Source organism: Nipponia nippon, unplaced genomic scaffold (assembly GCF_047370975.1).
Source record: "Nipponia nippon isolate SJK-2023a ecotype South Korea unplaced genomic scaffold, ASM4737097v1 scaffold_15, whole genome shotgun sequence".
NCBI classification, from domain to species: Eukaryota; Metazoa; Chordata; class Aves; order Pelecaniformes; family Threskiornithidae; genus Nipponia; species Nipponia nippon.
In genome coordinates, this window is record NW_028262331.1 from 7,859,681 (window position 1) to 7,886,994 (window position 27,314).

The 27,314-nt window shown below is 43.4% G+C and overlaps 1 protein-coding gene, 1 long non-coding RNA gene and 2 other non-coding genes across 31 annotated transcripts; 2 read left to right on the forward strand and 2 right to left on the reverse strand.

Annotated features, from left to right (window-relative positions):
• The first annotated feature begins 195 nt into the window (after window positions 1–195).
• LOC148056313 (uncharacterized) lies at window positions 196–3,457 on the forward strand. Of its 2 annotated transcripts, none has more exons than XR_015703566.1 (3): window positions 196–333; window positions 893–2,325; window positions 3,331–3,457. It is a non-coding gene; the product is annotated as an uncharacterized LOC148056313 (long non-coding RNA). The 2 variants fall into 2 exon arrangements; XR_015703565.1 differs by lacking the exon at window positions 3,331–3,457 and adding an exon at window positions 2,611–3,309.
• On the reverse strand, window positions 1,135–1,344 carry LOC148056314 (small nucleolar RNA U3). Its single transcript, XR_015703603.1, has one exon. It is a non-coding gene; the product is annotated as a small nucleolar RNA U3 (small nucleolar RNA).
• On the reverse strand, window positions 2,174–2,383 carry LOC148056315 (small nucleolar RNA U3). The gene has a single exon (XR_015703611.1). It is a non-coding gene; the product is annotated as a small nucleolar RNA U3 (small nucleolar RNA).
• A 493-nt stretch (window positions 3,458–3,950) lies between the features above and the next one.
• On the forward strand, window positions 3,951–22,843 carry RAD51C (RAD51 paralog C). 27 transcript variants are annotated; one of them, XR_015703556.1, is made up of 10 exons: window positions 3,951–4,193; window positions 5,382–5,640; window positions 5,899–6,065; window positions 7,068–7,201; window positions 9,944–10,075; window positions 12,387–12,453; window positions 16,039–16,099; window positions 18,698–18,758; window positions 20,445–20,639; window positions 22,443–22,843. XR_015703556.1 is itself a non-coding variant. In XM_087752222.1 (9 exons), the coding sequence occupies exons 1-9, from the start codon at window positions 4,076–4,078 to the stop codon at window positions 22,542–22,544; spliced, it is 1,101 nt and encodes a 366-aa protein (XP_087608348.1). In that variant the 5' UTR covers window positions 3,951–4,075; the 3' UTR covers window positions 22,545–22,833. The 27 variants fall into 27 exon arrangements, 16 of the variants coding, with proteins under 16 accessions (XP_087608348.1, XP_087608351.1, XP_087608352.1 ...); XR_015703554.1 differs by lacking the exon at window positions 20,445–20,639 and adding an exon at window positions 19,006–19,176 and having other exon boundaries at window positions 22,443–22,842; XR_015703557.1 differs by lacking the exon at window positions 20,445–20,639 and adding an exon at window positions 16,497–16,787 and having other exon boundaries at window positions 22,443–22,521.
• The last annotated feature ends 4,471 nt before the right edge of the window (window positions 22,844–27,314 follow it).

The following is a 27,314-nucleotide window of genomic DNA, read 5'->3' on the forward strand; positions in this document are numbered from 1 at the left end:
CGTGGGTGCCTAGATCCGGAAAGAAGCAAATGGATAATGACGCCATACAATTACAGTTGTGTATGTGCGCATGCGCATGTGTTAAGTAGCAGCTGGTCAAATCACCTTGCACCTGCACGCCTGGAAGGTGCCAGAGCTGCTGTAGAAGTCACTTTCCAGCTCACGCTCCAACACACGGCGCTGGGAGCGAGGCCTGTGAAAGCCTTAGGCTGCGAGCTTCACGCTGACCGCGTGCTGAACTCCTACCTCGCCATGTGAAGGAAGGCCCTGAAACCGGTGCAAACCAGGGAGATAAGGGAGCCGCAACCATCGGCAGAAGCTGGAACTATTAAGGTAAGAAAAGGAATGTCCTGCCTGGAGACAGGGAAAGTATCCAATCAGGAACAAGATGACCCCAGACCCAAATATCACTATTGGACTCAATTGTTGCGTGAAGGAGGGGAACTTAAACTGTAAGGGTACAATTGCCCAGGGATTTCTTTGTTTGGGGTCCCTCCCCGGAGGCACCCAGCTTGCACTGTTTTTCACCACTGCACCACTCAATAAATTCACCTGACGTACCTCGTGTTCAAGACTGTTTCAAGGAAACCTAGGGTCGAGCCTGAGGGGAGAGAAAGCGCCCGAGGGTGAGTGTGTGTGTGAGCGAGGAGTCAGAAAGGGGCAGCTGTCGGTTCAGTGGAGCTGCCCGCTGCAAAGGGACTCTGGTCCAAGCAGTCAAAGTCTCGGGTGGTGCGTGTGCGATCCCCTGAATGGCGTTTGAGTGCTCGGGCAGCGGCTGCCCCTTTTAACAGAACCATGTGTAAAACCGCATCTGGGGTGCCCCGGTTTGAATGGGACACCTCATGGGCACAAAGAAAGAATTGCTCTTGTAATTCGGTACTTTGCGCCCCAGCCACTCTCCTCGGATGGCACAGGCCAGTCGCAATGTTTTCATGACACAACAGGAGAAACGACCGCCTCAGTCCGTGCTCCCTCTACCCCACACCACCAAAGCAGAGGCCCAGGGCACCGCCGCCAGGCAGCACCGCACGTCCCTCGCCTGCTGCTCTGAAGCGGATGCAGCGAACGGCCCGCTGCCAGCAGCTCCCCGCCCCCGCTGCTTTTGGAACCGTTATAAAAAAAGAAGGGGCACAAACCACTCAGCCCGTGGTCTCTCCCTCCCGGACCCCGGGGGGCCGGGAACGGTCATCAATGGCGAGCGGCTCCTGCACAAGCAGCACCGCCCGCCCGCTTCGCGCTCAGGAGAGACCACCCCGCTCCTCCTCGTGGCTTGTGACGCCGATCAGGTGAGATCACTCTCCTCTAGTGACCAACTACAGAAATGATCCCTGAAAGTATAGTCTTAACCCACCACTCCCCGCGCCCCGGGCCCCACCGCCACGCACCCACCCCCAACACACGGCCACCCAACCCCACCCCGCCGCCCCACGGCACCCACGGCGACCCCCCGCGCTCCCGCCCAGCCGCCGCCGCCGCCGCAGCGCGGCCCGGGCCCCGCGGCACCGCTCCGGGCCCCGCGGCACCGCTCGGCGGGGCGGCACCGGGACCCGCCCCCTCATTTGCATCCTCCGCCTCAGACGCCCAATCAGATGCGCCGCTCCCGCACGGGCCGCGCGCGGCTCCGCCCCCCCGCCCGGCACCGCCCCCCCGCCCGGCACCGCCCGGCGGGGCCTCGGGCACGGCTCGGGCCGCGTTCCCCGGGGCGCCCAGTGACGCCAGCCCCGAAACCGCGCTCTGCGCGCCGCTCCCGTCACCGCCGGGCGCAGCCCGGGTCCGGGGCGCCGCGGCGCGAGTGACGCAACACCAACGGCGAGCACGCGCGGCTCTGAGCGGGGCCAGGGCGGCCCCCGAAGCCCCTCGCACCCGCGACCCCACAGCGAGCGCCTTCTGCCTCGCCAACGGGCGGGGCCCGCGGCCCCAGAGCCCCCCGGCCTTCCAGGGACAGCGCGGCGTGACGGGGACGGGAGCAGGGCCTCCCTGGCCCCGACGCGCTCTCAGCCCCGCCCCGGCAGCACCGCACGGTACCGCGCCTCTGCCCGACTCGGCCTCCGCTGCGGCACAAACGTCTGCAACCTCCTCGGCGGGCACGGAGCCTCCCGCAGCGCCGCACGCGCTCCCCAGGGAACAACTCGAGCTGCTTTTGGAACCGTCATAAAAAAAAGAAGGGGCACAAACCACTCAGCCCGTGGTCTCTCCCTCCCGGACCCCGGGGGGCCGGGAACGGTCATCAATGGCGAGCGGCTCCTGCACAAGCAGCACCGCCCGCCCGCTTCGCGCTCAGGAGAGACCACCCCGCTCCTCCTCGTGGCTTGTGACGCCGATCAGGTGAGATCACTCTCCTCTAGTGACCAACTACAGAAATGATCCCTGAAAGTATAGTCTTAACCCAACCACCCCCGCGCCCCGGGCCCCACCGCCACGCACCCACCCCCAACACACGGCCACCCCACCCCACCCCGCCGCCCCACGGCGACCCCCCGCGCTCCCGCCCAGCCGCCACCGCCGCCGCCGCAGCGCGGCCCGGGCCCCGCGGCACCGCTCCGGGCCACGCGGCACCGCTCGGCGGGGCGGCACCGGGACCCGCCCCCTCATTTGCATCCTCCGCCTCAGACGCCCAATCAGACGCGCCGCTCCCGCACGGGCCGCGCGCGGCTCCGCCTGCAGCGTCACGGCCGCACAGCGCCCGCGGGCAGCCCCGCCTTGCACATCACGTCACTGCGCTACGGTGAAGTCACGCCTGTCGGAACAGCGCACGCTGTTGAAGCTCGATAGTAAAAACGCAATAGAACCGCACTAAGCATTACGTTTCATTTACAAAATTCCCTATTGCCATGCAGTTAAAAATCCAGGCGTCACAAATACCCGTACCTAAACCATACCTTAAGCGTTTTGCAATCAGAAGTCAAAATCCCATTTAAAGAGTATCTTCCTAAAGTAGACTTTCAGAATTTTAGTTTTGCAATACTTCAATCATTTTCTTATGAGCACCTTACAACTAAAAGCTTAGCTTCCTTTTCAATTTACTTATCTTCATACAACATTTTTTGATGGAATAATTAGTGCCACTTCCCAGAAAAGGCCAACTATTAAGCCATAGAATAGCTCAAGTTGGAAAGGACCCATAAGGATCATCGAGTCCAACTCCCTGCTCCTCACAGGACTACATAAAAACTAAATCATACATAATACAGTCTGCAAACAGATTTCACTCACAAAACTGAATTACGCAGACAGTATGCTGACTATTTTTTACCACAAATATAAGCATACAGAAGAAAATAAAACTTTTCTGCCATTACTCGTCTAAACTTAGCTTTTACCTTTTTTCAGAAGCTTCTTCACTTTCACATAGTTTCCTTGCCTCACATACTGATGGAGCTGAGCTTCCAGGGAGTCACCTTTTAGACTTCCAAGCTGGACTGGGCAGGGAATTGGAAGAGGGAGAGCATGAGCCATCTTCTTTCCTCAACAGAACTAGGAAAAGATATGAGAAGTAATGAAGCTGCAAAACGCCATAGCTCAAAGACTTCAAAAACTTCATTAGCTGACACAATGAGTGACGGCCCTTTCCTCCAGACAAATCTCGAGACAGAGGGTGAAGGCAACGCTCCCACCGGCTGCCTCCCTCCCTCCCAGCTGTGCCCCCCGAGGAAGGGCCTGCCCATGAGACACGCCAGTGAGGGACTCTGGTAGCAGGCAAGGCCTGGCCAAGGGGAAACGTGGGCCCAAGGAGGAGAAGGAAGCAGTGACAACCAGGGGATCACACAAACACCCCCAAAGCCTGTCGGGTGCATGGGCCTCTCTTGACCGGACAAAGGCAGGATGCAGCCAGCACCATTCCCGGGTCAGGGATACTCAGGCCCGCCAGCCCCGCACCTGTTTCGGCCCTCTTCCCACGACCATTCCCGCAGCGCCGCCGCCTCAGCCGCCGGCGCCTCCCTAACGGCCGCAGCACGCGCTCGCACCCCGCGCGTGCGCAGCCGGCCCCTTCGCGGCTCAGCTCGGGGAGGGGCGGTTCCCGCCCGCGGGTGGGCGGGGCCTGTGGCGGCCTAGCGCGGCCCGCGGCGGCGGCGGCATGCAGCGGGACCTGGGCAGCCTGCCGCTGGCCCCCGCCCTGCGGGCCAGGCTCGTCGCCGCCGGCTTCCAGACGGCGCAGGAGCTGCTGGAGACCGGTCCCTGCGGGCTGAGCAAAGGTACCGGCGGGGGGGGAACGGCCCTGTCCCCCGCAGGCCGCCTCCCCCGGCGCCTTAGCGCGGGGCGTCCCCGCTTGGGGCAGGGCTCCCCGCAGCCCTTCCCTGGCCCCTTCCTGTCCGCGAAACTTTCGTCGTGGCTCATGAGCGAGGGTGGGGGTTCGGCAGGGTTTCGCGCATTCAAATGGTTAATGCAGAGGAGCGGCTCGGGCAGGCGCGGCCCTTGGTGCAGGGTGAGGTGCTGTGGTGAGCTCCCCTGAGAAACCTCCCGGAGGCCTCAGGGGAGCCTAGAGAGATGGGCAGAGTGAGTGTTTGCTGGCTTTCACGTGTGCCTAAGGGGGAAAAAAAGACAATTCTGATAAAGGATCCTTCTTACACCGAGTGGCGGATGTGGATGGGATACAGAAAAAAAACCCTGAGGATTCTGTCTCTCTCATTCCTCTTCTTTCCCCAGCTGTACATGCTTTAAACAAAACACACTTCTATGAAGTCAGAAAGTTACCTTTTCCAAGAAGCTAAAATAAGATTTGCACAGCCATTGTAGGAAGTGTATCATTTTGATTATCAGTAATTTTATTATCTATGATAATATGTGGTAACAGTTTTACCTTGAAGATCAAAGCGAAGTAGCTAGGTCCTGACAGATATGTGTGTATACAGACAGACACACAGATGTTTGCAGGTATCCCATTTCTGTTACCAGGTCTGTGCTTCAAATCTAGCAATGATGCCTAAGGTGCTCAGCCCTGGGCTACCCTGAGAATTCAGAGTACGATCAGCAGGCGGCACTGTCACTTACTAGTCTGCAGCCTGACTTCTTTTACAGGACCTTATTTGCTTCAAATGACATCAGTATGACAGCACATTCCGTGCAGAATAGGTGAATTGCTCTGCCAGATCTCATGCACGTCTATAAACAGCAGGTTTGATTTTTTTTCGTTTGCAGATCGCTTACTGTCACCTGAATTCTGAACGCAGGGCGTCATGGCTCTGAGTTCTTTTGAAAATCACGTCATTAGTTCCAGAGCTGTTAGCAAGCTGTGTGCATCGTTATACTAAAAGGATTAATATTTTTGTGTTACGCTGCAGAATGATCAGGTTCTGTCAAACAAGTTGAATTATCTCTTCATACTTTAAATAAGTCACTGATTATAAAAATAAGGTAGTGTTTCATGATTTTGACTCTTCTAGAAATTGGAATCTCCAAAGAAGAGGCACTGGAAGCATTACAGGTTGTGAGGCAGGAATGTCACGGGGATGCAGCAAGGACTGCTGGGGGATCAGGTGCCACCAGAAAGTGCACAGCACTGGAACTTCTGGAAGAAGAGCAAGCCCAGGGCTTCATCATCACCTTTTGTTCAGCACTAGACAATATTCTGGGAGGTGGTGTGCAGCTAACAAAAATCACCGAGATCTGTGGAGCGCCTGGTGTTGGGAAAACACAGCTATGGTATTTTATTTTTAGATTGCTTTTGTGCAGCTGAGAATCACTTTGCTTTGTTTAGTTTAACTGTGAAGAGAGTTCATTTTTCTTGTTGTCATGACTGCAATCTCTGATTCTTATATAGCATTATAAATATAATAATGATAATGGCTGTACTGCTTCCTGCTCCATGTATTCCTCAGCAGAAATGCCACTTTCGGAGTGAGTTGGGAGGGGAAAGCTTTGTGATGTAAATATTTCCATTTTTTCTGTTTCCCATGGCAGTATGCAGTTGGCAGTAGACGTACAGATCCCAGAATGCTTTGGGGGCGTAGCCGGAGAAGCTGTGTTCATTGATACTGAAGGAAGTTTTATGGTAGACAGAGTAGTGGATATTGCAACTGCCTGCGTGCAGCATTGCCAGCTTATTGCTGAAGCTCATCGAGAAGAAGGTACGTTGCTAAGTCGTTTCTTTCTGCCTAGTAGGCTAGGAGCTGAGTGAAACGAGTGTCTTCTAGGCTGCACTTTTGCAGTTTGAGGGTTTCAGCAGCAGTGCTGGCTTAAGGAGTTCTTGCTGCCAGCCTTTCATTTCCAACTCTGTGTGTCATACCCTGACCTGCGTCAGCACGTGGAGCCATGCTGCAGACTGAGCTGATCGACTTTAAGAATAATTCTTTTTCTACGTAACAATTTGTGGGGTTTTTAGGTTTGTGGGTTTTTTGGCTTTTGCTTTTTTTCTTTTTTAGCACTTTAATGATCAAATTTACAGCAAAATGCAAACACAAGTCTGTCAACTGAGGGATAATGTGCTGCAACGCAGGGACAGGCAGAGCAGCTGGGGCAAGAGAAGAGGAACGGCAGAATTTCTTAAGGCAGTGTTGCTGCTGAAGCCCCATATTGTAAAACTGCAGCTGGAATTCAGCTCCTTCATAAGGTCAATATAGCCAGCTTGCATTTAATGAAGAGTTTTATTCTGTAAGTCATCGGTATGTTGGGGATACTGACACAACTTTTATGTTACTCTTAGAGTATTTTATGTGGCAAACTTCTGTTTGAACAGAGGTAAAAGGACATTGTACTAAATGGGCTACTGCCTGTACATTAAACAAGGGATGATTAATAGACACTGTTGTCCTCTGGTAGTGTTCTGGCTTGAAAATGATTTACTGGAAAAGTTATTTTTTCAGAAATAAATTTTTCATTTTTGGAGCACTCCCTTGGAGGCTCCGGTGTGTCTATGTGCAAGTGCTGAGATAGCATCTGCTCACCGCCTTCCTGACTTTCAAGCCAGATGGAAGGTGTGTTTCCCACACTCTTTACCTTGACTGCTTCTGTTTCTGGGGGGGGGTTTGCTGTTGCTATATGTGGAAGGCATAGTTTGGTAGAATGATGAAAGTAGCAATATGCTAGTACAGACTTCTGACTCATTTACTCATCTATTTATTTGTTCTCAGATCATCTAAAAGCTTTGGAGACTTTCACTCTTGAAAGTATCCTTTCTCACATATATTACTTCCGTTGCCGTGACTACATAGAGCTTCTTGCACAGGTCTACCTCCTCCCAGACTTTCTTTCAGAGCATTCAAAGGTAAGGGTTATTGCACACTTATCAGAAGATATTACTCATCTTCACACTAAAGATTTTCAGGGATGTTCATCTGTTATAGTAAGAGTAACATGAGTAACACCTTGGTACCTCATCAGCTTGGCAGTAATATATTGGCTGATGCCAGAGTACAAATGTAAAGCTTGCTTCCTTGTTTGCTTTTTCGTTCCCATCCCAATTACGCTTGAGAGTAATTTTGCTTTTGCCATCATCCTGAATCTCCACTTTGAGGTGAGGATATTGGATCTATGTCGTCACGTGTTGTTACATTTCTATGAGCACCGAGTTATGAATCATCACAAAACTGCTTTACAAGAGTCTCTGAGCCAGGTGTGCATGTGATGACCATGATGCAGGGGATCAGAAAGGCTTAGCGCCATTTTTTTTGTCCTAGAAGATCACTGAGGACCAGAAGCATCCTGCACCATCTTGGCATCCAGAAAGTGACTCTTCTCCTTCTTCCCAATACATCTTCTGTTGCTACAAGCAGCCAGAGCCTGCAGCTTGACTCTTGGATGGACTACAGCCAGAAAGTTTCTTAGTACCTAGTGTCTTAGTGAAATGCTACTGTAAGGCAGATTTTCACCACCTCCCTTCCAGATTTCTAGATTCTGCACAGCAGATCACTTCCTAACAGGATTCAGGGAAGATGACTTGTGCTTTATTCTAACAGAGCACAAATCGGTGTTGTTTAGTTAGATTGTCTTTTGCATATAATTTTCATTTTTGGAAGCTGTTATGTTCTTGAAAGTGCAGATGGGAGTCTTTACTTTTGCTTAGCGTAGTCTGGTATTTCCCTTTCTCTGCCAGGTACTAACGGTGCCCTGTTGTGTTTGCTCTTGTGGAAAGTACATGGCTTCATTAGCACAGTTACATTGGGTTGCAGATCTCTGGTACCATCTGTGCTGATTATCTGTGCTTGGCCTGGAGCCTGCAATACTGAAGGTTGCAGGAGAACTGTAAGACCTTCTGGTGATTCCTTGGACAGGCTATAAGTGACTTGACAGATTGCTCATTGCAGTCCATCTCTCATTAAAATTAGTCTGATCCCTCTGTGCAGACCTGGAGCTGAGACTGGGACCACAGGAAACCTCCAGGTTTTAAGTTTTTTTGGAGAGAGACAGTTGTAGAGAGTGTCATTTGGAAATACGAATTAGTTTGAGATCATCTTAATAATATGAGAAAGACCAATAATATGAAAAAGACTATGTTAGAAAATATTCTTGTCATAATAAACATAGTTCTTTAAAGTCTAATGGAGACAAACTGACACGGAGAAGGCATGTGTTACCAAGCTTTCTTTATATAGCCTACTTCTGAATACTTTAAGTGTACTTGTTTGCTATTTTATAAGTGCAACTGGGAGAAAATAAGCTAAATTGCATCCTACGTGGACATACTCATCTGATAGTCAAGTTATATAGCTATGTATACATTCCTTTTAGTGTGATCCATGTTTATACTGTTAAACTGATTGTTCCTAAAGTCAAAAAATTATGCATGAGGAAGATTTACAGGCTCATAGAAAAGAATTTGCAGGAAGGAGGAAAAATGAGAAAACAGAAGAATATCTTACTTTAATTCTAACTATTTAATCTTCTTTTTCAAATTAAGATTTTTTTTTTTCAATTGGAGGCCCAGGGCCATTTCACAGAGTGATGTTTGCCGCAGGCTTGTATGTTCCAGTCACAAAGCGACTTCCCAGTAATGGGTTAAATCAATAATACACAAAATCAGTTTTCTTGTGTTATTTCCAATTTGTTATCTTGTGCATTAATGCAAGAACTTGTAGATACCTAGGATCTGAGTGACATCTGAGCATGCAGACACTGTAAGACTATCCATCTCCCTTCTGTATTTCAGACAAACTTGGGTCATCAAAACAGCTACAACAAATTAAGTTAGAATAAATGAAAATCCCGGACTAATGTTTATATAGTGTCTTGAGGGTGATGAGCCAGCAGCAGCATTGTGCTCTAGCTTCAGCTAATGATTGCTACAAAAGAAATAATTCAGCAAAGCAAACATCTTCAGGCAAGATAGATACTCAGCTCCATTGTATAGCGTCTGGAATATCTTTAAGCATCTGTTAAAATCCATGTTTCTAAGGTAGACCACTGATAGTGACCCTTAGAATCTGATGAGTTATCTTAACGGGGACTGCAGACAGCATGTATTCTAGTTTTGGTTTGGATTTTATTTTTTGAGGGAGAGGGTGAAATAAATTATTATATGATGTTTAATGATTTTTTTTTTTTCTCCAGCTTCTCTTCTGCAAGGCTTTAAGTCCAACTTTGTATTCTGTAGCGGGTGCTGCAGAGATAAGTCAGCTAGCTGTGAGTGAGCTCTGAAACTGGAAACGGTCGGAAGGGCAGCTCTGTGCTGAGTTAACTAATGGGAAAGCTTAGTGCAGCATTTTGTTTAAGCTAGTGCAGCTATGGTCTGAGCTAGTGTCTATGCATAATGCAGTACTGCACCTAGCAAGTGTACTAGTGTGTGTGGAGCTTGAGGCTCTTTACTCTGCACTCTTGTGCAATGCTGATTGTCTCTGATCTATAGAGAGAGACAATAGGTGTTACACTGCCATACACATCTGAGTATGAAATAAAAGATTGTCATCGCCTTATATAAAACATTCCAGTGCACTTAAAAAGAGGTCTTGCTGCTTTTTGTCATTTGTTGGTAGAATAGTAATGCTAGTTTTTCCTTTTCTTTTGCCTTTAGGTCCGACTGGTGGTAGTTGATGGAATTGCATTTCCTTTTCGCCATGACTTTGAGGACCTCTCACTTCGAACAAGGCTTTTGAATGGTCTGGCCCAACAGCTGATCATCATCGCAAATGATCATAAATCAGCGGTAAGTCTGGGGCGGGTTTAAATCACAAAAGATGCTACTTTGGAATAAATACATTACGAAGAATTAAGCAAATGTGATTTGTGATTGTCTGTAAATAGCAAAATAAAGCTGCAAGAATGTCCTCTACATTCGTGTTTGCCAGTTTGGTTAGTAAATGTAGATGGATCGCACAGACAAAACTGTTTAGGTGGAAAATTCCTAGACTTGCCAAAATAAGTAAAATTTGCATTAAAAGCATCCTGTGGATCTTAATTAAATGGTAGCATATCAATTTGTGGTGCTGTTTCACACCATCTTCTGTAATGATTTAGTTGGACAAGGAATGCTCCTTTGGTGACTTTTACCTACAAAGCACGCGCATTAAAATACGTCAGAGTATTTAGCAGTTCCAATATAATTTTCCACTCTTTGTTTAAAAATAAACTACTGTCTTAGCGGAGGAACTGTTCTTAGTGAGGAAAACCACTTTATCTGCTAGTTTGGCTTGCTGTTCTGGCATCCATGGAAACCCATAGCTTCCTTCCTGGGCATTGTTTCTACGTCATTTAGGCCAATATGGAGGCCAGCAAATCTGCAGCCGTGTAGCCAGCAGATGGCACTCAGAAGCTACATCTGTTCCAGAAGTTGTTTTGGCAAGTCTTTTACAGCACAGAAAAGCATTGTTCAGGAATTAGAGCTTACACAGTCTCAAAATGGTGCTTGTGCCTGTAACCGTTTCCAGGTGACTTGCAACCGTGTCACCCACAACTCTCTCGCGCAATTGGCTTTTGTTCCTAACCGCTAAAAATAAGCCTCCCCTTGTGCTTCCTCTGAGAGCTGCAGGAAGGGAAAGAGCACGGCTCGACATTCCGCCTGGGTTAGGTGATGGTGCTTGCCGCTGAAAAGCGTACCCTCTCTCTTGCCCTGACACGAATTATGAAGCTTCTTCCTGCTTGATGCACCAAGGGAGACGAATGTTATATGACTGCTTGATTTGCACAGCCTCCGGTTTACTGTGTGCTTTCGCTCATAAATTCGGTACCTGGTGACCTTGAACAGGAGCAGTTGTCATTGTACAGTCTTTTTTTCTTTGGTCAAGGGAAACATATATAACTTATTTCTATTGAACAAGCGAGCAGTTTAGTACAAACGTTTGCTAAATAAACACTTGCTAAAGAAGTGATCAATCACAGAGCTTCAGAAATGATTTAGCTCAGAGTGGCCCTCTTGTTAGTTTTTGCGTTAGTTCCATGCAGCTTGCAAGCAGTCTAAATTCAGCGTGCGTGCCAGAGATTGCTTGTCAGGCGGCAAAGCTGGGCAGTCTGAATGCTCTAATACGGAAGGAAGCTTGTTCCTTTAGTTTCTAAAGCTGAACTCGGTGGGTTGTGCTAGGATGCCCAGACCAGCCCTTCTCCAGCAGTGAGAAGGGGAGTCTCTTTGGGGCTGTTATCATCCCTATATGATGAGTTACTTCTCTAAAACACGCAATACATGTCTTGGGGCTTTCAGCTGTGTAAATGTTTTCATGTGTGCCGCAGTGGGCTCAGTGGAATTGCTTGCTCTAGCACACTTTTCTAACTGTTCAAGCAAGAATCATACAAGCATGTCAAACAATGAAAACCCCTAGGGTTTAAGATGGGTACAATTTTTTATTTTTCATTTTTAATGAACTTTGCAATTAATATTCCTGGCTCTTTTCTGTCTCACCACCCCCACTTCTACCAGGGATCTAACCTAGACTGTCTGTGAACCTCCTACGAGTGATTCGTGCTGCGAAAACACTCCCCCGCTCTGTCTGTTCACTTCCATTCTGCTTTGTATTGTACCCACTTGCGCATTTTTAGACTACAAGGTGCAGAAATTCTGTTAATCACTAGGCTTATGCATGTTTTGAGCAGAACCACCAAGTTCATTTATGCCACAGTGACTGAAATCTATCTCTTTAGAGGGCTAGTACGAGTCATGTGCATCTAAGTACAGATCCAAACAGTATTTAGTACAAATATGATGGAATATACAAGTTGTGTAGAGTTTGCATCCCTTGGGAAGGGAGAAGCTTAGGTTTCTTTAAAGTCTTGAATGAAAGAAATCTACCTTCTATGCAAATTGAAAATATGTTTTGCAGGGTTCTCTTGTTTTATTTTGGCTATTGGGGAAAGATGAGGCACCTTTACAGTTTCTTCTTGTTAACATGAAAGCATCATTACAGTAGGCAAGAGTTTTGCCTGAGTAACTTGATAAAAGCTTTTTGAAAAATCCCTCTCTTCCCTCCCACCAGTAAGCTGCTTTTCTGGAGATGTTCTTGTTTGTTTGCTTTTGTTTCTTCTTTTAGGTAGTTCTGACAAACCAAATGACAACAAGGATTGGACAAAGCCAGTCCACATTGGTACCTGCTTTAGGTAGGTGTTTAGCTTGCGAGTTGAAAACTGAGTTAATCTTCAACTATATGACTTCCTTTCCTTTGGCATCGTGTATGAAGAAAAATAAATTGTTTGCTGAACTTCTGCAGTGTAGCAGAATCCACGGTGAAACTATTAGACCCATCTGGAACTGCTAGCATTGTGGAACTCTACAGTAGTGCTTATCTACGTCAGCATTATAATTATAATTAGCAACTATCAAATTTTATTCTAAACTTAAACATGGTGTGCAGATTAGAATCCTGGTTAGATTTTTGAAAAGGGATTACAAATATTTTTTAAAGTCATGACATTTTTGGACTGCAGAAACTCACAGATTGAGAGTGCTGCTGGATTTTTTTTTTCCTTTTTAAACCAAAATTTTTAATACTAAACTTGATATTAGAACCATCAGTTTTCCTTAAGATGACTGAATCACCCTTGATGGGGAAGCACTAGGTACTAAGAACTCTGTGAGTAATTAGGTTTTTAGATGTGCAGCTAATGTATTGCAGCCTTCCCCTGAGGATCTGAGGCTGTGGAGTTACCTTTATTCCAGCTGCAGTTGTGTCAGCTAAGGAGGCCACTACCCCTGCTGGAGGTCACTGCCGCATCCTAGATGCTGGCTGAGCTGTTTATGTGATTGTCTCGCAATCCATTTCTGCCAAAAGTGGGCCAGGTAAGCTTGAGCTATTTAAACAATAAGTAAAACTCCGATAAATCAGATAATTTAGACTGAAATTGGCTAGTGAATGATCATGCGAAGTGTAGGGATGGACCTGGGGGCAGTAAACCTCTAGCAAGAATGTGATGACGAACAGGTTAAAACACTAACAGAAGAACACAGCTTAATGGTTGCACACCTCAAACTATGCTGCAATTTCCTGAATTCCCTGAGAATCATTCACGGCCTCTCCAAAACAGCTTAACTTGTTTATTTTGCCATTACACTTGATCACATTCCATTAATTATTTGCAAAGGTGTTTCGTATTTGCTGCATAGCTGGAACTCTCTACCCATTGCTCTCCACAGTTACGATGTAGAGGGAGGTTCTGTGTGGGATCCTCAACTACAGCCCGCCCATAGTGAGTTTCAGTGGTTTTTACAGGCTGCTCCATTTTGCCCTGTAATGAGCAGAGTACCTCATATAGACTCTTCTGCTGAGGTCACAGGGGAAAATAGAACAGTTCTTCTGAAGTAGAGATTTTGACAAATTAAGAAAAAACTCAGCGTTTAAATCTTGTTTCAGGTTGTAACTTTGTATTATTCTGTGATGTACTTAAAGGGCATAAATTCCCTGTCCACAGCTTCAGTTTCCGTGAACTAAGTAATGATTCCCTTGTTCTGGAGGGGAGGGAGAAGAAGGGGACAGCATGAAGGCAAAGATGTTCTCCGTGTCTGTACAGGCATTGAACCATTTGGCACAGATGTAAGATAAAATGAACAAATACAGACCATCTCCTTCAAGAATGTGAAGAATGTGGAATTTTGAGCTCTGCATGCAGATAAAGACCCAGCTTCCAGTATCTGACCTGTTTTGTCATTTTTGCCTCTTGCTCTCTGATGTATTATTTTTGGCAGCCTTTCTGGCTACATACTCAGTTAAAGCTAGTAGATTTTGTCTTTTTTCAATAGCCAGCATTGTTTGAGAGCTGTTGTGTTTATTGAGTCATAGGGACAGTGAAGAGTGTGAAGACATTCAGAGCAGGTTATAATTCAAAGATATCATGTATTGTCTTGCACGTATTTTCTTTTACAAACATTTAATTTGACATAACCTCATATTGACTGTAAACTGGTTGTGACTCTTACCAGAATGTGTGTGTAACCACATAGTACTGTTAACCTGCGTAGTGTGTACTCCTGCAAAAATGAAACTTTGTACCAGTTGGTAAAATGGTTAAGCTAAGAGATATTCTCCTCATCCTAAATATCTCAAGTTGAGCATTTCAGAGTGGTACAAAGCTGTCTTCATTTTGATGTGAGTTTATTCCATAGACTCGGTGCAAGTATTGCCCTGGTGGATTACAAGGTGATTTTTACAACTCACTCTGAAGGGATGCTATTTCTACAGTCTCATCGTAAAGGCTAAAGAACCTCCTACTCCTCCATGGTCGGTTGCAGCCAAAGGAACTATTGAGGGAGGGGTCAGCAGCAAAACCCCAAGTAAAATCAATCCTATTGCCTCCCCTAAGTAGTTTTTTTCCCCCATTGATTGGTAAGCCTTAGAAACAGCCTTTTCTAAGATTTCACAAGAGCATTAATCTCTAAACTCTTATTCAGCTTCCTAGCAGAAGGGAAGTTCTTAATTATGAAGAGAAAAAAAAAAAAAGCACAGATGCTGCAAGGTATTAAGTCAAGAGCTTTATGAAGGGGACAGCTTTCTTTCCCACTAGTGATAGCTAAGCTGGGTGTTCCTAGACATTCCTACTGGGTATATTTAGAAAGGAGGTCAAATATTAATCTACAGCCAGTTTAACTCAGAAATATCTCACTTTACAGTAACATTTTTCTCTCATATTTGATACAGTTGGAAACATTCTGGTGTGGAATTTGTACCCATTGTAAAATGTGTTGTGATCTCTGACTCGGAACCGTATCTGATAGCCAAAATCTTTAATCTCAACTGAGATATAGTGGAGCATGGTCTGGCAAGATGCCTAGAGGGTCTGGGTCTTCGTTACAGTTGAATCATTTTTTTTTCTTCTCTGTGCTACAATGAATACCAGAGCACATGGGGCATGCGGGGCTGGTGACATGATGGAGACCAACAAGTGATTCAGAAGTCACAGGGCTGTGCGCAGGTGAACAGGAGAGGCTTGCAGCACTTAAACCAAAATGACTGGTTTAAAATGCAATCCATCTTTGGACTACTGACTGGCTCCTGGGATAAACAGAGGAAAACACCCAATAAAACTGTCTATAAATTGACTGAGCTTGTGGTCAGGTGTGAACTGAAACAGTAGGACTGTTTCCCCTGAAATAGGATAACAATCCAAACTTCCTTCTCTTTTCACCGTGCCCCCACGCCCCTTGCTTTTGGTTGTGTTCTTTTGCATTTTGCTGTCAGAAGCAGAAGACTGCTTCAGGGGCCCTTAATACTTTAATAATTATTGACTTTCTCCCAAAGCTTGTATCCCAAAGGGAGTGATGTTTGCTCATAATTATGCCTGAGAGACAGAATATTGCAATTTTGAAGTAGGATTTAGACATACTCACTAGACTTCTTCAGCAGTAATTAGAAAAATCTTTTCTTCATGCTGCCTCTGTTTTCAAGATTTGTGTAGTACCTGTCCTTTATTAGGTATACATAAAATCTTTCTACAAATATGGAAGTATTGCATCAAGCTTTCTATAGAACACACTGTGAGTACAGGGGTTATTCCTTGTCTCAATATATTTGATAAACTAGTTGTGAAATGCTTGCGCATATGAAAAAGATGTGATTCATTACCGCAAGAAAGGTATGTATATTTTAATCATGGGGGTTTTTTTGGAAGACTGGTCTAATTTCAGTTCAGTTTACTGATGATGCTGCTGCTTTAGGAGATAAATAAAATGGCCTGTCATTTTGTGTCACCCAGGAGAAAGCTGGGGACATGCTGCCACTGTCCGTTTAATCTTTCACTGGGACAACAGTCAGAGGTAAGTGAAAGCGTAGGCTGGTAAGGTACACAATAATGCTGTCAGGTACAGAATAATCCCAGTCTTTTTCAGACTGGCCCTAGTGGCCAAGCAGTGATTTGAATTTGACTTAATTTGACTTCTGGCCTTGGTCTGCCATGTCCCAGGCTACTGAGGCTCAAGAAGAGCTTTCTAGTTCAGCCTAAGGCAGTGTGGGCCGAACTGTCATGCTCCTCCTTCTCCCCATGGTCAGCTTGCTGCAGTGCTATACCTTCTTTCTGACAAAATGCCATGTCTCATCAAAATAGAACATCCTAATGGCAGTTGGATCTGGTGGCTAATTAGAAATTTTTTTTTACTATCTGCATTTTGTAAGCAGGGAGTAGAATTTCTTTGCTTCAGTCTTTTTTTTTTTTAGGCCCCAGTCAGTGCAAAGCCAAAGATGCCAAAGAAGGTTTTCCAGCTAGATGGTGATTCTCAGGAGGACAGACCGTAGGCCTACTGACCCCTGAGCCTCAGTGGCAGCCGTTGGACTTTTCTGCTTTGGAATGCAGCAAGACGGTTCTGCAAAACCAGACAGCTATGCAGATACCGAGTCAGTGACCTGCAGAGAGGCAGAGAGAGCGCTGCATTTACTCCCAGTGCAGAGCTGACCTATGGAGGATGGTTTTAGAAGCCCAAAGGAATGAGGATGACCCTTCTAAAAACAGTATGAAGTTCTGTCGGTTGCAGTGAGATCTTTTCTGTTTCCTGGTTTTTTTTTTTTTCCCCTGTTCACTATATTGCAAGTTCACTTCTCTTTCCTGGTTGGTTAAATTTGTCTTGTATATAGTATTACAATGCAGCAACTTGAGATTAAGCAGCCTTCCTTCAATACCCTAATCTTCTGCAAACAGCGAACAAAAATGCTACTGGAATGTTGTTGTGCATATTTGTGCTTGTTAAACTTGAAAGAGAAATGCAGTGACACTTTCTTGCAGAGTTTTGGTTTTTTAAATTCTGAGTTTGAAGGCAATGCAGAATGATTACAGCAGGCTGTTTAATTTGGAATTAAATTAACATCACTGATTAGTTAACAGCCTTTATAAGGCAGAGGTTGCATCAACATAATGATTGCACAGTGAACAAAAGTTAATTTTATGTATCAAAAGTAAAGAGCTTTTTTCTTCTGCAACGCAGCTAGGAAGGCTGTAGATACAGGTTCCAGAAAGAAAGCCAAGATAGACAAACATGTTTTATTTACTGTTCTAAACATGCAGCTAATATGGAGCGGGGCCTGCACAAGCACAGCAATTCCGATTACAACTGCCTATCTGTAAAAAGCAGAAATAGCTAGATTCTGTTGCATTTTTACACTACCTACCTATACCCGATGAGCCATCGTGGTTTTGTTGTTCTTGTGTTTATATTAGGTTATGGAGGCACAAAGATGACCATTTGAGAATCCATTTGCCTTTTTTTAAATTGTGCTTTGGCCAAATATGATACCTGTCTCTTTCTTTCTCTCTACTACTGAAAATGTCAGAGCTTAATTATAAGGGTTCTCATTGCTGTGAGGAAAGATCCTGTTGAGTCGGAGGCATGCAGCAGAGCTCCAGCTGAGTGCTTGTAAAAGCACGGCTTCTGCAGCTTCAGATTTAGGCTATTTTGTAGAGTATAACCCACCACTTCAATGTTCTGAGGAATTCCCTGTGTAGCTAATATGAAGTGACAGTGTTCCTCAGGCTGTAATTACGTGCTCTCTAATAGAATGGCACCTCAGGGAGGAAAAAAAAAAAAAGCCAAAATAATTAACAGGATCTTTGGCAGGGTGTCTTGATACAGAGAGCAGAACACTTTCTGTATTGGCTTTTCATAAGTGTACGTTTTGGGGAGGTGGGCATGGTGCAGACTAGCAGCCTTGGATTGGTTGAAAAATCCCTTGCTTTTGAGCTACTTTGCAATCTTCTGTCTATATTATGCAAGCATCTATTGGGATAGGTGCTGTATAAGCACAAATCAAGATGCATTGCTTAGAGTCTAAATGCACAAAATCAAGGAAGTGTTAGAGGAGAAATACAAGGGAAACGATTTTCTCAAGGTTGTGCTGTATGTCAGTGGCAAGGTCAGGCTTAGAAATAGAACATCGTATTCTCATTCTTCATCCACTAGGTTATATTGACAGGCTTGTGAAGTCTCTAGAAAAAACCTCCCTAGAAGTATTTGAATTCTTGAGGGTATCTCCCAACTTGGAGAGGTCAATGAACAAACGATTGCTTAACGGAGCAGGAAAGAGTTGTGCTCAAAACCTTTTTTTGTTTGCATTTTAAGAAAGTGGCATTTGGAATTAATTCATAATGAATACTGTTCCAAAAATGTGATCAAATACTTTGATGAAACAAGGCTAATTAATCATTCACTCTTTTTAGTAGGTGTATATTGTATTTGAGCTGACAGGTCCTGTAAGGATGGGAATTTGGCATCCACAGTTTAAATGACCTATATGAAAATACATACATAAGAATTCCACTGGTCACCTACCCCGTGACTGTGGGAAAACTTGGGTCTGGTCATTTGGTTACTTGGAATTTTTATTATTGTATTCACTAATCATAATTATCTGTTTTTTTGTTTAACCAGGTTGGCAACATTGTACAAATCACCGAGTCAGAAGGAGTCAACCATACCATATCACATTACAGTTAGTATTTCTTTTGGGATGGAGATACAGAGATGGGAGCAAATTGTTAGCTGTAAAGGAATTTTCAGACACATAGACAAATCTGAGAATGATGTTTGCTTCCTTAGTGTTGCCTTTCAGTTGCTTTCTGAAGGTAACCAGTAATACTGGGATGTCTCCAGGTTTATGAATATCTTGCATCTTTTCTTTTTAGAAAAATGACCCAGCATGTTAGTCCTCTTAAGAGTTAAAACATTTTGATTTCCAGATCAAATTTACAGGCAGCCTGTCCCCATCTGTTCTTGTGCTAGTACTGCTTATTTTATCTGCTCTCGACGTTAACTTTTGGCCTAAGTGCAATTACGGAGGACAGTCATGCACTCTCTGAGCCTTCATTTTGGGAGACCTGAACAAGCCAAGCTGTTTTCTCCCTTGTCAGGTAGGTTATTGTTTTCCTAGTGGCTCTTCTTTGCATCTGTTCCAGTTGAGTTTATCTTTTTAGGACAAGGGTGACCAGAATCATACATGAGGTCTCACCAGTGCTTTGTGCCATACATATTTCCACACCTCTGCTCTAAGTGATACTAAGTGATCTGCTCTGCATGATACAACCTAGGTTGTATTTATCTCTTTCATAGTTCCATCCTACCGGTGACCCTATGACCAGCCAATATATACAGATTTTTCTCTTCTGTCACTATCATATGAGGAGCTTCCAGCTTATGGCTGGAGTCCTTAGTCATCCCTGGTTAAATCTTGTGACTATTTTCTTTTGTAGAGCGCTTAGATACATATTAATGAGAATACATACTGCCTAAGATGTATTTAGGTTTAAGAAAAACCCACCACTCAGCTCTTATATCTTCAAATGTCAGATACATAGGTACATGCCATAACTATTTGCTATGTGTCCTCATGGAAACACGTTGCCATAGCATTTCCTGCAGATTTTAATGCTGCCATAAGATGAGATGTTCAAACTATTGAACAGAAATCAGATTTTTTTTTTCACTGCTGAATGTATTCACCTGGATGGAAGAAATACTGCAAATATATATCTATTCTTAGTTCTGTGAAGACTGGAAGGGTAAGTGGGACTACGTCCCGAGGTTGTTTGGATCATGTGATGTGAGAGTGCAGCCCTTTCTCTCCAGCTGACAAACAGATGGATTTTATCTTACACAGTTTAATTGCCTTTTCCTTTCAGTTTTATATGCATTATAAAACAGCTATGCTCTCTTCTTCTGTGTGAATGCACACATTCTTGAAATACAGTTGAGAGTGTATCCTAATCAAAGATTAGTTAAAATTTAAGATTATCCCTGTGTTTTTTCCCTTAATCCTGTTGAGCTGCTTCAGCAGATGGTTTCTGTAAGTAAAAAATTTATTATCCCTGTTTCTTTCATGAAATTCAGGTCTGATGGTAACAGTCTGCTGTTATCATTTCTCATTCCCATCTCTGTAGTTAAACTGGAAGATGTAAATACACGTTCAGTGTTTCTAAATCTGATCTAGCACGTCTATGTATAACCAGCATACAAAAAAAGATAATTAAAAAAATAAGAAGTTCCTCAAGCCTAGATCCTCAAAGATGTTTAAGCTTATGCAAACTAGATACTTTGGTACCATGGACAAACTGGCTGTTCAGTGCCTGTAAGCCGATGGGGCAGTGTGTAACGTAGTGACCCAGCTCTAGTTCTTTTTCAGCTGTGTCCTTCCCAGCATAATGGCAAGTCAGTCAGCGCTCTGAGCCGGTGTGGAAGCTGTGGAACACCGATCAAATGAAACAGAGTTTCTTTCACAGCCTGATAAGGATTCATTCTTAAATGCAGAGTATAGAAATGTAAATCGATTTATGCACAAGGGAATAAGTAGATCATCTGATTCACCTAAATTTCCCAGGTAATGTGACCTGATTATTTCATCGTGAAAGATAAAGACCCAGGACCTACATTCTGGGTAGGAATTGTCAGTATTTCCCTGAGCTGTGGAGGGTCTGCCAGACTAGCAATTAGAATCCTGCTCAAGTACTAAAGCCATCTACCTTTGTCAATCTTGATGCAGCCTGTAGACGCCAAAAGACATTAAAGAACAATTCAAAATTACTATAGACTATCTGAGCTTTGTAGGTCCTTGGTTCCATTAGCCACGTTCTCGCCATCAAAAAGCCACTAACAAGCTTCACAAAAATACACAAAATTCTTATATTTTTGAGGTGCTATGCCCAGAAGGTTCATGCCTGTAGCTAAACGGAAAACATCCATACTAAGCAGCCTACTTTATCGTGTTCTGGCCTTCATAACCATTGGAATGCTTTCGCTGGGAGTCTAGCATGCTGGATTAAGTGGATTCTTGGCTACAGCTCCACCTTTGTGCCTAAGGGAAGTGGCAGAGATTAGATGCAAGCAGCAATGAAACACTAAACTTGAAGATTCCCCATTATGCTATTTAGAATAACACTTGAGTTGCTTATAATAGCAGAGGGACTGCACAAATTCTGCCCTTGTGGCACCTCTTGCTGTTTGTTCCTTTAAATCATAGCAGGCTGTGTAAGGTGAGGCATTTAGAAACAGAAATTCAGAGATAGAAGACTTAAGCAAAACATTTTTACTGGGTTTTGTTTTGTTTTGGATTGATCTTGGTGTGGGACAGACTGGCATTTTAGAAAAGTCACATGTCTGATAGTAATTCTACCTGCTTTTTCACACTGCACCAACCTAAAATGTCAGCTTTCCTGAATTGCTCTCATCCCCACATTGTCTCTACCTGAGCAGTTAGGATCCCCAAAGCAATTTCTTTTTCTGATTAACCCTGTTTCCTCTCTAAGTCTGCACTGCAGTGAGTCTTCACTGAGCTGTCAGCAGTGCTCCCTGCACAGCATTTGTCTGGAGATGGGAAGACAGACAGTTGCAGGCTTCACCTAACATCTCAGTATCTCCATCTCCATTGATGACATGTTTAACTAACTGATTTTCCAGATCTTTCATATTTTAAAATCTTTTAAAATCATTAAATTGTGAGGTAAGGTAACAGAAAATACAAATGGTACTAAGCCAAATAGATCACTTTAAGCTCTCTCCTGAGTAGCAGCATCTAGTTTTCACTTCTGCATTTCATTTTTGGCAGTTAAAGGTTTTCACCCCATTGTGTCCCATAAATTACTATGCTGGGACAGTCTTTGCAATCTAGAGACTGACTGAGATACGCTGTTCTCTTACAGTGTCTCATTCATGTTTTCAGTTCATTAAGTAGATACATGAAACAAAAATACCCTATGTTTTAGAAATTCACAGTTTTGTTTCTGAAAATGACTGAGGCAATTAATCAGTCATCTCCTTGCTTCTGTGGGAGCCTGAATAAGGGCTGAAGGATTTGGCTTTTAATTTATTTAAATAGGCAACATAAGTTAATTTACAGAGAAGCAGTGCTTCATAGCCATAGGGATTATTAGTGGTAAAATGAAAATGATAGCCTAGTTGGTGAAAATAAAATATCCTTACAAAATAAAATGAGAAGACAGTTATTAGTTGGCATGAGTGTTGAAAAGCTTGCAGTTCTGAGCTTAGCCCTGGTCTATAAACATTCTGTGGCTGCTCATCTAAAATAAATGACAGCATCATACCTTATTCTGATCTTCTGGGAACTAGTTACTCATACTTTATATCCACAGCAGTGTTATCACATGATTTTGCTTATATGTTACAGTCTCATGGCTTCCGAGATGTGCAGCCTCCAGCTGTCACTCAAAATGCAGAAGATACTGAAATGAACCCTCGCAAACGGCCACGGAGAGAAGAGGAAAAGTAACAGCGATTCCAAAGTTGAATGTTAAAAAATGTGTGCTACATGAGAACAGTTGCATAGTGAACGTGCAACCAAAGGTAGCCTGAGAGACTCTAACTTAAAATTCCTTCTCTGGACATTATTTTAACATTAAGACTGCAATATGCAGATTTCTGTCGCAGGAAATTCCTTTGTGTATGGCATAATTTTACTTTTATAATAAAAATCTATGTTTTCTATAACAAGAGGCTTCAGCTTTTTTTGGGGAGATGGAGAGTACTACTTCTTTGGGTAAAGAAACAATGAAATGTGAGCATCTAATACAGTACATTTAATGACACAGGTCTTGATCACTCATCTGGTTTTGCGTGTATCTGAATTTTAACAGGGTTTCATGCAGCAGTCTGCTCACATGCTTCAGACCAGGGCAGAAGGCAGGGGAGCTGCTGATGGATGCTTTAAGAGAAATAACGTGCCTAAGTGCTATGCCAGATGGGGGCATTAGCCCTTACCTGCTGCAAAGTCCTTGATCAAGGACAATCAAAGCAGTGTTTTGAACTTCTTCTTTATCTTGTAGTGGTAACACTAGAGATGAAAGACTAGATCTGAAGGACAAAAGATTTAATCCAGCATGGTAATTTTATGTTCCTATCTTAGTAAGTAAGAATAGTTTACCATCACTCAAGCTTGAACCAAACAACTGCATAGCCCTTAGCTTCCATGTTCTTCTTTTATCACAGCATTCAGAATGCAGATTCTGTAATCAGGATCTGTTTTGTTCGTGGCTTTAATAAAGAGGAAACCCAGGCTTCTTACACACCAGCAATATATTAGCAGCTCCAGAATCTAAACCAAATGAAAGAATGAATGTACACTGAAAGTACAGCAGGGATTTGTCCTCTTTTTATTAAGAGAAAACAAAGCAATAAGATTATTAGAGGAGAAGAAAGGTACTGCAGTGTAAACCAGGAATTCAATTATGAGAAGTGTTTGTCTGTACACATGCACATATATGACCCCTTTCTGGCATAGTGCTTGATAATGTTATAGCTGAGGAAACACAGCCAGCAGGCTAAATGGAGAATTCAAGATGTGGGAGTCACTATCTTTAATTTTTAATTTAGTAACACTAAACTGACATTGCCTTGAAACAAAATTCAGTGCTGAATCTGAGCCACAAAACCTCTCTATTCAAAAAGCTGCAAAAAAAAGTGGCAGTGATGTTTGAATCATTATCATGTTTAGATATAAATTACATAATAAAATATTTAAAGGAAAAGTATTCAATTGCCATGCAGCAAACTGGGCTGTGTCAAAATTTAAAAACTCTGAGTCAGGGAGAAGCTCTGAAGCAAGCATGACATAGAGGAAGCAAGGCATTGGGATTTGTGACTCAGACAAACATTTCAATGCAGGAGACACAGGCAAACAAAAGGATCCTACCGCATGTGATGTCAGCAAGCAAATGCTCCATTTGGGAATAATAGCTTCCTACGTATTGCAGTGCGAGAGGAGGGGGGAGCTAGCACAGTCCACATGCCTACGTAGCCACAAGGAAAACCATCCATTAAGAATGCTGTAGCAGTATTTTAAGAAGCACTGCTGGTTGCTAGTGATCGCTGCTACCTAACGTGTTTGGTATTTATGGAAAAACCCATTTCTCTCAATTTATTGTGTTCTGATTGAATATCCTCAATGCGTTCTTCCCTGTGCAAGGAGAGTAAGGACATGTCTCCAATATACTATTAATTTCACCTGACTGTGGTTTTTTATTTTGTTTGTAGTAGAGTAGCACCCAGAAGCCCCAGCTGAGATGCTGATCCTGCTACACCAAGATAAATCGTTTTCTTTGAGGAAATGTTAGATCTTCCAGTATTCCAGGCATCATTATCAAAATAAAAAAATCGCATATTTACTGGTTAACAGTGGGAGTTACAAAATGTCCAAAGGAAGCACTGGAGGCTCTCTATGCTGAGTTTTTAAATTTTTTTTTTCATATTGAAGCTATTATAAAAATCAGCTCTGTAGGCCAGAACTAGAGAGAAGGATCTGTTGGCGGAGACAAAATTAGATTAAATGAGCCAGATTTCGTTCTCATCTGCTGGAGACAAGGAAGCTGTTTCAGGCTTAGAATTGCGTATAAAGAAAGAATTTGACCGTTGCCTCACCAATAAATCTTCTGCGGCAAGTTGAGATTTTCTTACATGTGCCTGGAATTCTCTTGCATTTCACAGCATCAGTGCACAATAGTGAGTGGCATGAGAGAATTTTATGACTGTACAAAAAGTAAGATTCTAACTAGCCAACGTCACGGCACTGAATCAAAAATAAAATAGGTTGTTTGATTTGCTGCTGAAGTCCCAGTTCTCTGAAAGGCAAGACCTTTAGCCATCATGCTGAGTTTAGAATTATTCCATTTTGTAGGGACAACATTTACTTGTGGTGTAGGAACCTGCTTTGTCACCACAACAAGAATATGGTATCTACCACAGGGCTTGGCAACAGGAAAACACTGTGGTCACAGTATACTTCTTCTCAAGCCTGGAATCCTGCTTTGAAACTCTTCAGTTTGGATAGGGAAAATAACAATTTATTTCTTACTGATTCTATGTGTTCTGCACCTTTTCCATTATGAAACACTGCAAAACCAACTAGCTTCCAACTAGAATAAATTTAAGAAAACACGGAGAAGAAATAGCTTAACTGGAGGTAAGAAGGTGTAGCCAAGGTTCAAGTTATGCAATCAAACAGCCTTGTACTGAATTACAAATTGGTTGACTACTGTGGAAGGAGATTCAGCTGCTAACCTGGATGTTGAATACAGTGCTGAGAAAAGTATGTTTAAAATATAACATCTATTTTTCTATTGAATTTCAGTTACTGTTCCTTTAGTTATTTTGGGGGGACTAAACTTAGAATCAGATTTATTCTAAGATATTTCATGGATTAACAACAAAGGTGAAACCCTTACTGCCTGCCTTTTTCACTCCACCCTTTTTCTGAACAAAATAATAAGATATGTAAGTTGGATGGACAAGTCACTGTGTTCCAGCTTCTCAGAAGATATTGTCTTTACCACACTTGGGATCATAATTATTTAGAAAGGCACATTAAGCTGTATTACACTGTTTTAACACGTTAATTCTATATGAAATATATTTGATTAAGTTTTGAAGTATGGTTTGATGCTTTCTTGTCCTAAGACAGAGTACCTTGAGGGAAATGGAATAAATAGAGTGCTTACATTGCAGTAACACAAACATTACAACAGAGTACATAAGGGAAGAAATACTTCTTTTTACAGGATGAGAACCAGGGAAGTTAACCTGTGATTCCCAAACCAGTTCAAGCACAGCGGCTCTGCTAGGATTATGCACACAGGAGCCCGGCTGTAGGGGAATATGAGCCACCGGCTGCCGGAGCTGGCAGTGTCTCAGGGCCACCGAGCAGCCTGCCCAGCCCTCCTCCGCACCAGTCCTCCCCTCGACTGGAGGAACCAGTGCCAGCTGCTACCTGCTCCAGGGCTTCCCCTCTCCCTGGCTCCCCAGGCTGCGTATTCAACGTCTTGTGGCTTCTAGCCATAGTCTCATTTTGGATGATTAGGGTCAGGAGAGTTGGCTTCCTGTGGCTAGTGCAAGATTTCTTCATTAATGTTCTATACTGAAGAATGAAATCACTGGGAACTGGCCCCCTTCCCAGTACTGAATTTCACCCACAAATGCACCCACTGTTAAACTGTAAGCTACTGTCTTGCTTCCTACAAGCAAGAAATATTCGTACAATAAGCACTATCTATTTATTAGAGAGTCTAAGCTCTACACAGTTTTAACTATATCTATAGAAATAATAAATGGCATTAAAAGCAATAGTTCAATCACTATACAAGCAGTAAAAATGTTAGCTTATATGCTGAAAGGATGCATAGAAAAGTATGTATTTTACTAAGTCATTCTTCAAGAATTATCGCTAATACTGTTCATTTTATTACAAGAATTACTTGCCATTGATTTAAATGGAGCCAGAAAAGCATCAGGATATTAAAAAAAAATCACATCAGTTTCAAACAATGAGAAGGGGGAATGTTTAAAATATAAAATATCTAGCAAGGTATATAGGAAAGTAAAAAGGAAACTGTACAGACCTCAATAAATGGTTCTAATTGGATCTGGATGCTTTTCTCGAAGCCTCCAAATAAGCTGTTTGAATACTTGCTCAGTTTGCTATCACACATTGCATTATTTTGGAGTTTTAAATTTATGACATGTATACTTCTAATACTCTAATTTATTTAGTGTGAACCACTGCAATTTTAGCAACACAGTTACAACTACACTTACTTAGTGATTCTTTTCATATTATATATGTTGCTAAAATGAAATGTTTTGGACTAAAGAACAAGTTGTCTCCTTAGCATGAAAATTATGCCTATAAAGTATAGCATGTCCATATGAGATTGTAACAGAATTTGTAACACCTTTTTTTACTGTATAAGCTTACTACGCGTTTGACTGTAAATGTTATGGAATACATCACATAAATGTATCTCTAAATTCATTCATTATTTTGTATAACACAAATTTCTGTGTCTAAATCATAGAATTCGAGGCTGTTCAAAGTAGTCAGCATTGGCTGCATACATACTTTAAAGTCTGTGAATCCTACCGTTCTATTTTACCTGTACTCTTATAGCACATGTATTACAATAAAGGCCAGAGTCTGGACATGACAGTGGTTGGTTTCTGGCACTCATGTAAGTGGCTGATTTTTTAAGGTGGGGTTTTTTTTTTCTTTTTA